Source organism: Perca fluviatilis, chromosome 12 (assembly GCF_010015445.1).
Source record: "Perca fluviatilis chromosome 12, GENO_Pfluv_1.0, whole genome shotgun sequence".
In the NCBI taxonomy this organism is placed as follows: domain Eukaryota; kingdom Metazoa; phylum Chordata; class Actinopteri; order Perciformes; family Percidae; genus Perca; species Perca fluviatilis.
The window spans coordinates 33,531,585-33,547,967 of NC_053123.1; the positions used below are offsets into that span (position 1 = coordinate 33,531,585).

Below are 16,383 nucleotides of genomic sequence, written 5' to 3' on the forward strand. Positions count from 1 at the left end.
GCGACCTAGATTCAGTGGACTAACTGATCTCAGGTCAGTTATTGGCCAACACATGCAAATGTTAGGCGTGACAAGAGACTAGAGCCAAATGAGGAGGGCAGAAATAGTTGGCGTCAACTATTTCCGGCTCGTTGAGATTAGCCGTTTTCAGAGGCAGTTTCAAATAGTGAGATTTGCAGAGAAAAGAGGTGTCAATGGGATTTAGAGGTTCTATGTATGTCCTAGTTACCCACTAAAATGTCATTATTCAACTATGATGACAAAAGGTAAAATCAGTTTGCATTCTATCACCTTTAAAATGCGACCATAAATAGTATCAAAACAAGGTTTAGTTTCATTAAAATAAACTTCAAAGTGTGTGTGTTTAACCCTTGTGTTGTCTTCCTGTCAACCATGAAAACAAACACTTTTGTCATCTCTATCTCAACGTTTTCTCTAAGTTATTTTTTTCAACATTTGGGTCCCTTTTCAAAATTTATATAGTTTTATCTGACTTTTGTCACTTTTCAATGTTTGGGGATTTTTTGGCCTCAGTATTTTAGTTTTTGTTGCTTTTCTGTTTTTTGTTTTGTTTGTTTTAAGCATTTTTCGGTGCCTATTTGACATCCCATATTTTCTAATATTAAAATATTTTGAAACGCGGGTCAAATTTGATTAAGGGTTAAGAGTAGCGATGAGAGTACGTGAGACGACAGAGAGAGAGTTTGATCAGTCAGCCTTTATTAGTTATTAGTATTGTCCCATTTCATCCAACACATATTCTCAGTCTTGATATCCTCCTCCCTTCCTCTCCTTCTCTTCCTCTCCTTCCCTTCCTCTCCTTCCTCCGTTACTCGTCCGTCTGGCTCCAGCTGACGGGGATCCACTGCCGGTTCATGCTGCGCTGCCTGGATGATGGAGCAGAGCTGCATGCAGGCGTCCTGCAGGTCGTCGTTCACCAGCACGCTATCAAACAGCTGTTTGTACTTGGCCTCCATCAGCCGGGACGCCTCCTCCAGCTCCACAAAGTCTTCCCTCCTGCAGGACGTGGGAACAACGGAGACGAGCACTTTCATTAGGAGTTAAAGTCACAAGTCTTCACAACTCTTCTAGGTGAATGCTAGAGCGCGTTTGTAGAAAATTCAGAGGAAGTTCTGACTTATATACTGTATTTCCTCAAATAAAAGCCGGGGGCCTTTATTTACCTGAACGGCAGAAGGTACCAGGCTTGTATTTGAAGCAGGCTTTATTAGAGGCAGGCCTTTATTTCTAATTCCATCTGTTTGATAAGTATAACTATTTTAAATAAACAGTTTTAAATGAAAAACCATAGCGTTCCAGTGGATAGAGATCATTCATTTTTTAAGAAACATTTGCAAAAATATCACAATATACAACAACAGCATGGAACAAACACCACCATTGTGTCAGTTTGAACCCTGGAAATGTACGGGGTATTTATTTCAAATACAGGTACTACAGTATTGCTGGTAGATTACAGTAAGAGCATACAGTAGTTGCTGGTTTGCGTACACCAGTATCTGAACAATGCGTTTATATTGTCAATGGATTAACATTACAGACGGTAGCTTAGCTAGCTTTGTTTCTAGCTCAGGCTAACTTGTTTCCCTCCCACCTCCAGCTAGCTAGCTATGCTCTGCTCTCGTCAGCTTATCCTTCTGTTTCTTCCAGTATCGGATTCTCCTGGGGTCAATGTCGAAATGTCTCGCAGCTTTTTCACCCGAGTTTTCCTCCTCATACTTTAAAACTCTTTTCGTTTTGTTGTTGAAAAGTCCGTCCACTAGCACCAGAGCCCGTCATTCTCTGCTAGCATTAAATGAGACCCGTGTTACATCCAATGTAGCTACTGCCATCTACTGGCACCTGTATGCGTTACTGCTAACTACACCTGGCTGAGTTACACATACAGCCGCATAGGACAATAATCCAGAAAAACAAAGTGTGGAAAAAGCATGAATATATTGTTGAATCTGTTAAAATTAAATTGGTAGAAATGTACATTACAATGAACTGGAATTTTATTTTGATATATATATATATATATATATATATATATATATATATATATATGAAAGGCATTTAGGAGATTATCCACACTATTTTTTCCCCGGCCTTAATTTGAGACCGAATTTTTGGGCCGTGTTGACCCACCCCCGCCACTATCAGAGGCCCGGCTTTTAATTGACTCCGGTTTTTATTTGAGGAAATACGGTATACACTCTAATTCTTGCGTGTTGGTTAATGAGACCAGAACTCAGGGATCAAAACTGACACAATAGTTTAAAGTCAAGAAAGTTCACTGAAGTCCAGCATTTAAGCTTACAAAACACAATTGTGGGTTCACAAAAATGACCCTAAGTTTCACTAACCGCAGACAAAGTATACAAAGTTCAAGTCAGCAAAGTCTCTGTCAGATTATGAACACCGTCTAACCAAATTCCTAATCTTTTTATATCTTGCGTCCCCCTCCTGTCTCTCTCCTGTCTCCGGGCAGATTCTCCAGCTCTTACACACACACACACACACACACACACACACACACACAAAAACACACACTGACCCAAGACCCACCCCCTCCTGTTCCACTTCACCGTCTGCAGAAAAACATTAGACTCACATTCCTGAGCTGTAAGGTAATCAAAGCTTAAGTTAACTATGTGTGTGTCCCAAGTCTATACATTATACAGGAATCCAACTTTATACTGAGAATAACACATCTAGATTATAGAAATATTTCTACAGCGCCAAGCAGTCCAAATGAAAAAAATATGTCGGAAAAGACGCTAAAAACATCAGATAAAAGCGACAAAGAAATGAAAAAAGGAACGAAAACAATGAAGAAAGGGTAAAAAAACATGGAGAAAGCTTCAAAACATCAAAAAATATTAAAAAACATCAAAATAAGCATCAAAATGACATCGAAAAGTGTCAAAAAACACACGGGAGACTGTACTTCTGTTCATCACAGTAAAATGTTACTACAATGCTCTTTACCAGTTTTATTCAATTTTATAGCCTTTGTAAACCATTTGGTGTCTGAACTCCATTGTTATTTTAATCTCTGTTCAGAGAGTTGTTATTGAAGGAAAGCTCTTACTGTGAATGCTCTGTTGACGGTGCAGTTGGTGATGGTTCGGGCGTCTCTCCGGGTTTGTCTCAGTCTGTCCGGACTCGGAGCTTTGATGAAGATCACGTAGGGCTTCAGTTTCTTCGTCCGCAGCGACTGGATGCTCTGACAACAAAACCAACACATCTGGGATTAACCCTTATGCTATCCTTGGGTCAAGTTTGACCCGTTTTCAAAGTTTCTTTAGGGCAAAAAAAACGTTTTGTCATAAGCAAAAACGCGACAAAATGCGTCAAAAATGTCAAAAATAACCACCCAAAACATTGAAAAAGTGACAAAAACATTGGGAAAAAGTGGAACAAAAACCGTCAGATAAAGTGACCAAAACAAGTGAAAAAAACACTAAAATGTAAAATACAAAACTTTGAAAAAAGTGACTGAAACATTTAATTAAGGACAACAGGGGGTGTTGTGGGTGGCGGCACCCTCTAATAGTTATGATGGGAGCAAAGCAGGAAGAGAGGTGACGAGGATTAAGCGTAAGGACGTAAACAAAGACAGGACTTTCACCCAGGAGACCGGGATTCATGTACCCTGGAAATTCAGAGTTCTCGCGAGAGCACAATTTGAGTTTGCTCAGCGAGCCACTCTGGCATTCAGTAATGATGCTCATTAACTACGCCTTTGTAGCCGAGCTGCACCAATCACACAGCCAGACGCGAGCTAAACACATGACGACAGCGCTGCGACGTCAAAGTCATTAGTAAACGTTGCAAGATGGCTACGGATGAACACCAGCTGTTCGAAACGGCTTTGGCTGCTACAATGAACGAGTTAGACTTGGCTTTTCGGTGATTGGCTGGAGTGTTTTGTTGTATTTTGGTGCCTATCCTGTGCCCCTATAGTGTTTGTTTGACATTTCCGACCCTGTGTTGTCTCCCGAGACTGGGCTTTTTCACAGTGTGTTCAAGGGTCAGGCAGCTAGCGCATCAAGGAGAGATGCCTATGATTTAAGACAAAAATGAAATTGCACTGAAACCATGCAGGAACTCATAGTGCACCTTTAAAGGAATACCCACCGTTTGTTGAAATAGGGTTATTCACCGTCTCCTCTATATTTATATAGGTGGGCAACGCGCATTTTGTGTCAGTGAATGCATTGTCTTAGTCCAGTGGCACCGGCGCTTAAACAGCAAGCGTAATGAATGGAATCCTTTGTTGCCATTAGCATGTCGTGAGTAAAAGTGACCCAACAACAACAAAAACAAAACCTTATTACTTCTTGTGGCCTGCGTCTTCTCAACGAGTAGAAATAGCAATGCAGATTAAGACTAGACCATTTCCCTAGGCAGATATTGACTTGGGACTATATTGGGTGGAAGTAGGCTACAGCCGAAGCACTGCTACTCGGGCACAGAGATATCAGCAGCCAGGAGCTCTCGCGGCCAGCGCAAAGGTCACTTTCTGGGTTGCTGGACAACAAAATGCCGCTGCCCTGACTGAGATGCGCAGAGCCCGGGGATCTGCCGATATCTCTGCTCCGAGTAGCAGTGCTTCGGCTGTAGCCTACTTCCACCCAATAAAGTCAGTATCTACCTAGGAAATCGTCTAGTCTTAATTTGCATTGCTATTTTTACTCGTAAATAGGCAGGCCACAATAAGTAATTAGGTTTAGTTTTTGTTGCTATTGGGTCATTTTTACTCACGGCATGCTAACGGCAACAAAGGATTCCATTCATTACGCTAAGCTAAGCTAGGTGCCGGACTAAGATAATGCATGCAGTGAGACAAAAATGCGTTTGCCCACCTATATAAATATAGAGGAGATGGTGAATAACCCTATTTCAATAAACGGTGGCGTATTCCTTTAACTAAATAGTTTTGGTGCCTAAACCTAACCAAACTGGGACCGCTTCACAACGTTACCGACGTGTGGAAAACCGCGACTGTTACCTACTCTGGTTTAGATATGAGGACAGAGAATGCTGCTGCGGGTCAGATTAGAGGAGAGGAACAAACCCTCGATATCAGCACATGGTTTGGAGGACTGGTTGGATAAGAAACAGTTATTACTCTGAAAAAAATAAGTTGATCCATGCTATCATGAAACTCACATGTGGTTCAACATCGATGATGCACATCCGTCCTCGTTTCAGCACCTCGTCAATAGCATCGGTGCTGGTCCCGTACAGGTGGCCCTTATACTCCCCGTACTCCACAAACACCCGAACACACACACACACACACACACACACACACACACACACACACACAGACAGACATACACACACACCAATATAAATATGCATCCAAATCCAATTCATATCATTCAAAATCAAAAACAAAACCATGCAAACAGTGAAAGGAGGAGGAGTGTACCTGTGGTTACAGACCATATACTCAAACAGCTCTTTGGTGACAAAGTGGTACTCTCTTTCCGTCTGCTCCCCTGCTCTGATTGGACGAGAGGTGTCTAGAGGAACAGGGTGACAGCAAATCAGAACCTGTTTGCAATTATTAAGCAATTGCTATTGTGTCCGTAATAAAGTCTCATTATATTCACTTCATGTTTTTCAGTAAAAGATCTTTTTTAGTCATATAATGAGAAATGTTATAAAAAGTGACTTAATATCTCAAAATAATGACTTAGTATCTCAAAATAATGAGTAATTTTCTCAAAATAATTACTTAATATCTCAAAATAATGACCACCGGAGGAAAGGGTCATGTCTTTTTATTCTTTGTTGATGGGAGGGTCATCCACTTTTCTTTAGTCTAGGGTGGAGGGTCACCCAACTTTTGTATTCATGAGAACAGCAAAATTTCAAAGTGGCTTCTTTGGTGCATATTTATCCATGTAGCTCCATATAGCTCTCTCAGTCCGCGCCTACATTCTCGGCTAGCAGATGGGTCCCTCCTTGTTTAGTCAGCGAGACAATTTGAGCTGTAGCTTTAGAGACCGTGGGATTTCCCAAACTGAATAAATCCCGTCGCACATATAAACACAAAACTGCTTTGCTAGCTCCATCGTGTTGTAACTAAGACATCTGCTGAAAAATAATTGTATTCATTAGCATGATTGCCATACTGTTTAGTTCAAAAACATCCAAAACACCATACAGACCAGACGGAAGCTTTTATTTTGAAAAGTCGAGCTTAGCGCCGCATGACTAAGGAAGCCTAGTGACGAGTCCATAGTGTTGAATTTGTTATTACCCAGTGTTGTTTGCTGAATGGTCTCAGTGTTTTATTGTTTTATTTCATGTGAATACTAGTTTACTAGAGGAGTAACTTAGTATTTGAAGTAATGCAGTAGTTTTAGTTTCCATGCTTATTGTGTTTTCACAACTATGTTAGTGAGAAATCTACCGAAATGGCACCATAACAGAGGAGTGTGATACGTAAGGTGAGAATGCAGCGGTTTAGGCAAATAATTAATGGCTGTAGAAAAACAATGGATAACTGCACAGCTTGCCGGCGCAAACCAGTACAGAAGCTATCAGTAAAGTATTGGGGAGGGTCATCCCCTTTTTCACAATAATTTTGGAGGGTCATCAAAAATGTATTGTTGGTGTAGGGTTGGGTCAATTTTGACTAAAGATCCCAAAACTCCTCTGGTGGCCACTGAAATAAATAGCGAACAGTCCATAAGTTTCTTAAACTAACGACTTAGTATCTCAAAATAATAAGAAACCTCAAGATATAAGTCATAACTCATTACTTTGAGAAAGTCATTGAGTCAATATTTTGGGAAAGTTTCTCAGATCTAAAGGATCTTTTTAGGATCACATTGTCAGATATTAGCTTCCATACTCTCTTTTATGACACACAATGTAAAACACAAAAGTTATTACAACCAGTGTGGAGACACTTTGAATGTTAGACGAAGTTAGATTTGCACATACGAGTGCAGGTGTCCCTGGAAGGTCGAAGGGGTTCAGTTTGATCAGTCTTTTCCTCAGTTCGTTAATTCCAACTTTCGCAGCACCTGGGCAGATGAAATGTATTATTTATAAATATATTATGCACAGTAGATATCGTAGGGAAATGGAAAATTAAAGGTGAACAAACTGTCTGAGTTTAGGAACAAAAGGATGGTTGAGATATTGACCGACGAGGATTGATGAGGCGGTGGGTCTCCTGCGGGGGCGCGGTACAGAACCACCTCCTTGTGCACGGTGGACAGGGTGCCGCTGCTGAGCGACGAGGTGCATGACTGCCGTCTCTTCCTGAAGGACGTTCTCTGCCAGAGACGGAAACTCCGCCCGGGAAACCAGCTGGTCAAAAAAAATCAATCACTCAATCAATTAAAACACAGCGTCAAACGCGCCTTCACTGTTAGAAAAGTCCGTAAAAATATGGATAATATACTGTGTTAATATGAAGGAAGTTAGCTAGTAAGTGAGTGAGTAAGTTAGTGAGTAAGTAAGTTGCTTTTTGAATAAGTTAAGCGCCACATACATTTATACAAAGACAGATTGTTTTCTTACAGTGTTGAAAGCCTAAAAAATCAAAATACTATTCAGTCCGCTACATATGCTCCATTCTCACGCAGAAATATAGAGAAATCATAAGAACAAATAAATGTAGAAAGAATACAAAATAAATATCTACGTTAAAATGAAATCAAAATGTGTGCATCATACTCATATGTATAGCAACAATTTATATGTAAGAATAGAGATGTGAAATATGTAAAGAAAATATTAAAAACCATGAAATTTCCAGAAGTGTAAACAATAATGCAAATAAAAATAGTGCTGAGAAATGGGATCTTTTGTGCAGTATAGTATTGCACAGTTGAATTAGTATTGCAGTACTACCACAGAGTATTGCACACAGTAAATATTCCAACAAATCCTCCCAACCATGCGACAATATCGGTTGTTTATTCCTCCCCTGTAATACGACCCACAGGAGCGTTTTCCATCGTCATATCTAAACTATAGAACGTAAAAAAAGATGGACGATACGCCCTCAACCCCTACTCCTAACCCCCTATCCTGTACCTAACCCCTAACCCTAACCCCCTAACCGGTAACTAAACCCTAACCATATTCCCCATACCAGAGAGTGAGTAAGTAAGTAAGTGAGTGAGTAAATAAGTAAGCAGGTAAGTGAGTAAACTAGAGAACGTAAAAAAAGATGGATGATACGCCTTTAACCCCTAACCCTAACCATAGTCCCTATACCAAACTGCCCAGTCGTCAGACGAGCTGGTGGAATCATCGAGATAGATTTACCATCACCTAACCCCCAAACCATAACCCCCTAAGACCTAACCCTAACCCCTAACCCTAAAAAAAAATATATCCTGGAAACAGTGCTGCCGTCTTGTCATTTTGGAGTGAGAGTCTGCGTAGTAGTGATCGGTCGGTAGAGCTGCGATATCTAAGTCCAATCAATCCCAGCTATCAATCATGACGTTTCAGCCCATTTTTATAGCATCAAATAACTAACAATAACCAAACTGATTAGAAAAATGAACAGTTGAAGAAACACCAGTGTGACAGAAACCATCTTTTTTATTATTTGATGTGTACTTTGATTTTTTTTAGTTTAGGGGGCAGGGTTTATAACCTATACTGCAGCCAGCCAGTAGGGGGCAATCTAGATGTTTTGACTTCACTTATACAGTCTATGCATCAACCCCTGATAGATATATACAGTGTAGGAATGTAACTAAGTACATTTACTCCACTACTGTAGTACAAATGTTGACGTACTTGTACTTTAACTTGAGTCTTTTCTTTTCATGCCACTTTCTACTTCTACTCCGCTACATTTCAGAGAGAAATATTGTACTTTTTACTCCGCTACATTCATCTGTTCCAGCTTTAGTTACTAGTTACTTTAGTTACTCTGCTACATTCATCTGTTCCAGCTTTAGTTACTAGTTACTTTAGTTACTCTGCTACATTCATCTGTTCCAGCTTTAGTTACTAGTTACTTTAGTTACTCCGCTACATTCATCTGTTCCAGCTTTAGTTACTAGTTACTTTAGTTACTCCACTACATTCATCTGTTCCAGCTTTAGTTACTAGTTACTTTAGTTACTAGTTACTTTAGTTACTCCGCTACATTCGTCTGTTCCAGCTTTAGCTACTAGTTACTTTAGTTACTCCGCTACATTCATCTGTTCCAGCTTTAGTTACTAGTTACTTTACACACTGCACACAGAACACACGTAGTTTATAAAATCTGATGTTTGATTCTAAAGTAAACTAGCCGACAATATAACGGCTACAAGTCTACAGCTGAGATGATGAGACCATTACACACACAACTGGTTGGAGAGAAAGAGTGTGTCTGTGTGTGTGTGTGTGTGTAGGTGTGTGTGTGTGTTTGTGTGTGTGTGTGTGTGTGTTTGGATCCTTTCCACTTTCTAAAATGGGAGGATGTTTCTTTACTTTTAATACTTTAACTACATTTTCCTGATGATACAGACTTTTAGTTAAGTTACATTTTCACTGCAGGACTTTAACTTGTAACGGAGTATTTATAGTGTGATATTAGTACTTTTACTGAAGTAAAGGATCTGAATACTTCTTCCAGCACTGATTATAAAATTGTACTAATGTACAATTACTGCACAGAGTCTGGCCCATTGTTGTTTACCATCTGTGGTATACTGTGTACATGATAGTTATGGATTCATGGAGTAATAAGTCAGGTTAATCCAGCAAAAGCACTTTGGTTAAATACTTCAAGTCAGTTTTGACATTTCTTTTCAATATTAAACAAACTAATTGAGTGTGTCTTACCCAGGTAGATTCCATCAGTAATATCAGAGTCGGCTTCATCTAAAGGAAGAAAACATTCACTCACTTTACACTAAAGCACACTTAAACACTGCTTTTTATTCAGTTATTCACAAGTAGATAATAAAGTAAGTAAACCCAGCCCGATCTGCCGGCGATTTGATTACTCCCTGCAGCTCAGGCTGGAAACCTGTACATTTATCTATCCTGCTTCCATTACAAATCTGCGGGGACCAATCACAGTTTGTCTTATCCACCTGGCGTGCTATTGGTGGGTTTAACACGATGACGATAGAGAAGCGACCAAGCAGCTTCTTCTTTACATTCAACATGGCGGCCACTGAAGCGCAGCAACCACCGTTAATGCCGCTGTCGCTGCTACGTCACCCAGATCGTTGCTGTGATTGGTTGAAGGAGTAGCCAATTGCGTACAGAGTCATTTGAACTTTGATCATGCTTCTTGTGCAGTAGAAAATACAAAGCAGACCAAAGCTCAATCTTGGTCTGGATAGCCAGACTAGCAAGTAGATAGTTAACAAAGACAATTATTCCATGGTGAAATATATAAGTAAGCACCTACCAAAGTGTATTTCTTCCAGCTCTGTGGAGAAGAGACAAACAGAAGATGATGAGTAATTTCAGTCAATAAAAACTGGATTGTATATTTCTTGGTTGTGTTGTACTTGTTGTACCTGCGACTGTGTGTTTGTCTTCAGCGTGTGTTCGATCGTCCTCTGGAACAGAATCTGAAATATAGAGAAAATGTTGTTTAGAGCTTTAAATATAAATATATAGTGCTGAAAAAGCGCAGATAAAAGCGCTGAAAAGGTGTTTAAATAGCTGAAGAAAGTATCGAAAAAACCCAGAAAAAAGCCCATGAAAAGCATTAAAACATTTTGGTAATAATGATAAAGTGCTCACAGGGTCTGATGCAGGTATGACCCTGTAATGGCTGACACCACCAATGTTCCTTCAGTTTACTGCAGAGAGAGAGAGAGAGAGAGAGAGAGAGAAACAGAGAGAGAGAGACAGTGAGAGAGAGAGGCAGACAGAGACAGACAGACAGAGAGAAAGACACAGAGAGAGACAATGAGAGAGAGACATTGAGATGGAGAGGTAGAGAGAGAGAGGGAGAGAGAGAGCAGGACACAGGGAGAAAGACAGAAAGAGAAAGACAGTAATATGTGGAACACATACAAACTACAGCGATTTACTTTTCACATCTTTATGTATGAATGCTTCATGAGAGCAGCCTGAGTTACATAAATGTTTTCTCTCTGAAAGAAGACATTTTATGGAAGCAAAATAACCCAAAACAACCCAAAATAATAAAAAGTGTCTCCCCTTAGGAGATAACGTACAGTACATTGAGGAAGTGAGGCATCACCTTTTCAGCATGCTGGCAGAGGGAATGAGCCCGGCGCAGGCTGCAGAGCAGGGCAGTTTCCTGGCCTGCCACCAGTGTCCGTCCGATTGGTCGACAACCTCCAGCACGTCTCCTCTGCTGAACGCCATGCCTGCATCGGGACACGGGATGGAAGAGTCCTGCAGTGGGCAGTAGTCCACCATCGCCTTCATGAACACCTGACACACAAACAGAGAGAGAGAGAGAGAGAGAGAGAGAAAAAAAAAAAAAAAAAGAAAAAGAGAGAGAGAGAAATCTCACATCTTTCATTAAAATTATTTCCATTTTATGCCATTTTTTACTTCTACTGCACTACATTGATCTGACAGCTTTACTCATGGACATATGGACGGATAGGGGAGGAAAATCTGTCATCTGAAAAGTAACTAAAGCTGTCAGACACATGTACTGGAGTAAAAAGAACAATATCTACAGTACCTCTGGGATGTAGAGGAGTACAAGGAGCTTGTACTTGAGGAAATACTCAAGTACAAGTACCTTAAGTTTGTACTTAGTTACATTTCAACACTGAGTGGAAGTTTCTTACCGATGTCTGGCTGCCGCTGCTCTGACCTGCATCAGGAATCACTTTAAACAGGATGGTTCCCTGGGAATTAATCTGCAAATACAACAAATTGTAAATAACTGATCCGTTGTCTTAATAATTAGATGTACATCACACCACAGAGGAGCTGTTTGTCTTTTTAATATGCACATGTCAGTGAGGTCGCTCCTGATTTAAATAGTTTTTAGATCATCGCCAGAATTCAAAATGAAAATGATCTTTACTCGTGGGCTTTATTTAGTAATTGTTTATGGGTTTGTTTCCCCATGGTCACCAACCAGTATCTGGATCAGCTGTTCTGGTTCCAGACCCACCACAGGGTTCCCGTTCACCTCCACCAGCAGATCACCGGGATGGAGGAGTCCTACAACACACACGCACAAACACCCACGCACAAACATACACATACGCACACACGCAGACACAAACACACACGCATGCACACACAAACACGCGCGCACACACACACGCAGACACACACACACACGCACACAGGCACGCACGCACACACACAGACACAAACACACGCACACAGGCACGCACACACACACACACACACAAACCATGAATTACATCACTGTATCTCCAGTATTCCACCTTATATTTAACACATGTTGAACCCAGTTTGATCTCACCGCTGCGGTCGGCCAGTCCTCCGTGGATCACCCTGGCGATAAAGATCTCTCCCGTCTCCTCGTCCCTCCGTATCGTAGCCCCCTGATTTGAAAACAAATGAAATTTCTTAAAGAAATGGAAATGTTATGGTTATTCACAGTTACAGGTTTTTCATGTTCTTTTACCATAGACATGTAAAGGTCTATTTTTGAAATCTTTTGATATTTTTTTTCTGAAACATTTGTCAAATAAAACGGAATAACTCCATAAAATTACAGTCTTTTTTTTACAGTGAACACTTGGGAAAACAGTCTGACAACAGAAACGCCACAGAATGAAAGAGAGAGGATGACGATGGTCACAGTTTTAGGGATAACGATGAGATGAAACGAGAGATGTTAGTTGAGAATTTTTGTACCTTTCATATATTTAGCTTATTCCCCTTCGAGTGATAAATCCAGAGTCTGTTTGTTGTCCAAGAACTGAAAAGATACTTCAACTTTTGGCTCAACGTTAACGTTTGTTAGACTAACAGTTGGGATGTGGATCTACGTTTAAAGAAGGTATTCAGTCCGTTTAAGAGTCTTTTTTTCAGCGCCGCAGCAGACGAGGAGAGGAGACGGTTGGTTGTCGGCCTACTTGTTCTTTTTCTTCTTCTTGGTTGTCAAGCAGCCCGTGTGGTCACCATCCTGTTGGTCCTCCAGAGGAGCTCTAGAAGCCGCTCCGTCGTTCAGCCTCGCCTGTACGTTACTTCCGGCGCCACCTGCCCTGTGTGCGCCTCCAAACGTCACCGCCGTCCTCTCGGAGCCTCCGTTAACTCGCTTCGGGCCTGCGCATGAGCTCCCCGACGTGGAGGAAGACGAGGACGAGCAGGAAGAAGAGGAGGACACGATGTGGCGTGGGTACGGCGTGGGCGGTTTGCGGACTGCTTTGGGAGACATGGAGGAGACCCTCGGAGGCGGCGGCGGCGGTGGCTGTTTGGCCCGGCGTGGAGGAGTCACCTTGCCGGCCACGATCAGCCCCTGCAGCTTGTCCACCACCTCGGCGAGCAGCTTGAGCGCCTGGGCGTTCTCTTCCTCGCCGTGCGCGATGATCGCCGTCGCCGCCACCATCTTCCGGCCGAGCTGGCGCACGTCGTCGGCGCCGTGCTCGATGCCGCTGGCCGGCGTCTGCACGGTGCACCGGAGCTCGTCGATGCTGCGCTGTTTGGCGAGCTCGGGATGCTCGCGGTTCGCTCGCTGCTCGTTTTGGGTCTGTTGTGCTTGCTTCTGGCATCCGTTTTGGCGAGGAGCAGTAGAGCAGTGATGACTTGAAATCTGTTCGTGCCGCTTGTTCGTTTGGCCGCCGTTCTGCCTGCCGGCAGACGGCAGAGTGCAGACACCCTGCTCCCGAGTGGGGCGGCGCGGAGCAGGACTAGACGGTGCCGTGTGCGCTCTAAGAGGGTTTGTCCCCGTACAAGAGGAGGACGGGCTCCTGCCGGGCGTAGGGACGTTCCTCGAGTGTCCCCCTGTTGGCCCCTTTCTGTATAAGAGAGGGGAGTTGGGAAGGCTGAGACTGTAAGCTGGCACTGGAGGAGGAGGGTAGGCGTAGTCGTCGCTGCTCCCTCCGCTAGAGGCGCCTTCTCCCCCGTTTTGTTTGGGTTTCTCTGAAAATGAACCTCCATGTTGGGGAGGCGGGTGAAGACAAGAAAGAAAGTGGCAACAGAAAGGTGAAATACACATCGCTGAAAGAAAAACTAAAGTTAAAAAAAGCAAGCCAAGTGACGGTGAGATGACAAAGACTTGACGATTGACGGATGGTGAAGAAGATAGGTGTGTTCGTGAGTTGAAAGAGACACAACGGATGGACCAAAAGATTGACTTTCCGACAAAGGAACACCAAATGCAGAGATGGATGAATGAATGGGGATGGGATTGACTGAATATTAGGGAACATATTGGGACCGTATTTGTCAAGCGTCATCAGAGGAAATATTTCGGAGGGCTCCAGAAGAGTCCAAACAATTGGGAGCTGGAAGATCAGATATTTCAGAATCAGATATTTAAAGAAACAGTTTCAGCCAAAATGAAAATTGTTGTTTTGACTGGCAACGTTTCAGTCATGGACTCAGACTCACAACAAAGAATAAAATCCAAATGTTTTTAATGAAGGTTCTAGTCAGGCAAACATTACTGAAGGATGCCATGTAGAGACAAGACCAGACAACAACTGAGGACTGGAGAGGGTTTTTATAGATGGGTTAACGAGCTGAAACAGTCAACAGGTGAGGAGTGCTAATAGCCTGCAGGGGTAGTGAATGATGATACTGGTTGAGTGGAGAATGGGTAGTGGGCGTGGCTGAGGGAGAGCCCAGAGCCGGTGTGACAGTTTTGAAAGAGAGCACGCTATCCTCACAACTACACGGTGAAATTGTAAATTTATGAGAAAAATACTCAAGTCAAAACTTGCGCGGGGGAAAATCTAAAATTCTGAGAATTTTTTTCAGATTTTTCCCTCGAAGATTTGTTCGATCTGTTCCACGCTAGCGTCCACTGGGAAGCTAACGTTAGTATATTTATAACGTGACAAGATTGGATGATATAGCAATTTATTTGATTTAACTTTGGTAATGATTGGTATTATTATCGTATAATGCAGCCACCACAGCAAAAAAAAAAACGCACCCAGTATTACAACCCAGTCTCACGTCAGTTCGTGATGGCATTACGAAATTAAATCTATTAGAACGTGATACCCTCACGTTATTTTGAAGATTTACGTGTTGGGGTCCCGTTTTTTATACTAATGTATTTCAATGAGAAGCATCTTACGTGATCACAGCACGAAACTTTCTGCCAGTCGGGCTGCAGCAGAGAAGCTGGATACAGCTTTGATATTATTGGTATTTTTAGCCCAATAATCGCTGTTTTAATCAACATTTATTCACCAGATCTTATCACGGTTTATATGTATTTCTTTTAATGTTATTATTTCGGTTTATTTCGGCCAGGGAAGCTGGATTGCTTTGTTGTTTATTGATATTTTTAAAACTATAACGCTACATCTTTCAACATGTATTTAGCTGTTATCATGGTATGCATTTCTTTATTTTAATAATATTATTTCGGTCTTATTACCGGTGAAATATTACAGTAAATAAGACAGAACAGTAGGCTACGATATGAGCCGAGCTGGGCCCGCATTGCATCGTGGGACATCGGCTTTGAATGCGTCCAGCTCGGCTCATATCGTAGCTTACTGTTCTGTCTTCATCAAGTCATCATCATAATCAATATGCAGAATAGCTCCTTTCACAGTATTATATTATTTTAGAAGATCGTATTTTGTGTATCAAGTAAGAGCATTTTAATGTAGTAGTTTATTAACGTGGAGTCAATTTTAGATACTTTGTATACTACTGTGTGGAGTAGTATTATAAGTACATATCGTTTTTTTATGTAAACGTAACTTTAAGTGTCACCTAAATGTAGTGCAGTAAAAAGTACAATATTTCTCTCTGAGTTTTAGTATGAGTATATAGTGAAAAAATACTTGATTAAAGTACAATAATGTTGGCATGTAGGCTGAAGTTTGTTAATATTTCACCTCTAACTGGAACATAATTTATGTAACAAGTGTTTACTTGTTCCTTGATCCTTTCCGCACGCATCACCATGGTGATCATTGATTCAAACATGTTTTTTAGGTATCATGATTTTCAGATGTCAGCGGGGGCTTGATAAGGGTCTCTCGACTGGAATAGAGGGCGGAACTTGAAGGGTCATGCAGGCTGAGCGTACTCTCTTGTGGCGCTTTGATAAACTATATAAAGAGTGAATATCTTCCTTTACTGACAGTCATCAGCTGGTTGTTCTTCTCTGTGTCAGCCAATCATCACCTCAGCAAAGGTAATTATATTTCAATTTATTATCACAATTTCATCTATTTTTATTTTTAGTAATTAATCCTGTATTCATCGAGAGGACGTTTT

The 16,383-nt window shown here is 41.5% G+C and overlaps 2 protein-coding genes across 2 annotated transcripts; both read right to left on the minus strand.

The window, feature by feature from the left end:
- Positions 1–876: 876 nt before the first annotated feature.
- LOC120570558 (MAGUK p55 subfamily member 4-like) lies at positions 877–5,284 on the minus strand. The gene is made up of 3 exons (XM_039818956.1): positions 5,182–5,284; positions 3,098–3,232; positions 877–1,017 (listed from the first exon to the last, which is right to left on the minus strand). The coding sequence occupies exons 1-3, from the start codon at positions 5,206–5,208 to the stop codon at positions 949–951; spliced, it is 231 nt and encodes a 76-aa protein (XP_039674890.1). The 5' UTR covers positions 5,209–5,284; the 3' UTR covers positions 877–948.
- A 4,295-nt stretch (positions 5,285–9,579) lies between these two features.
- Positions 9,580–12,607, minus strand: LOC120569411 (MAGUK p55 subfamily member 4-like). The gene is made up of 9 exons (XM_039817283.1): positions 12,599–12,607; positions 12,434–12,515; positions 12,077–12,162; positions 11,781–11,852; positions 11,216–11,412; positions 10,750–10,808; positions 10,521–10,574; positions 10,409–10,429; positions 9,580–9,870 (listed from the first exon to the last, which is right to left on the minus strand). Exons 1-9 carry the CDS (start codon positions 12,605–12,607, stop codon positions 9,779–9,781), a joined length of 672 nt encoding a protein of 223 aa, XP_039673217.1. The 3' UTR covers positions 9,580–9,778.
- Positions 12,608–16,383: the final 3,776 nt, after the last annotated feature.

Excerpts from the sequence above, each read along its gene's own strand:
- LOC120570558 (XM_039818956.1), bottom strand. The coding sequence starts at position 5,208 with ATGTGCATCATCGATGTTGAACCACAT. Across the intron at positions 3,233-5,181 it reads TCATCGATGTTGAACCACAT|AGCATCCAGTCGCTGCGGAC; the intron begins GTGAGTTTCATG and ends TTTTGTTGTCAG. Across the intron at positions 1,018-3,097 it reads CCGTCAACAGAGCATTCACA|GAGGGAAGACTTTGTGGAGC; the intron begins GTAAGAGCTTTC and ends CACGTCCTGCAG.
- LOC120569411 (XM_039817283.1), bottom strand. Across the intron at positions 11,413-11,780 it reads GCAGCGGCAGCCAGACATCG|GTGTTCATGAAGGCGATGGT; the intron begins GTAAGAAACTTC and ends TTTGTGTGTCAG. Across the intron at positions 9,871-10,408 it reads GCTGGAAGAAATACACTTTG|ATGAAGCCGACTCTGATATT; the intron begins GTAGGTGCTTAC and ends TTCTTCCTTTAG.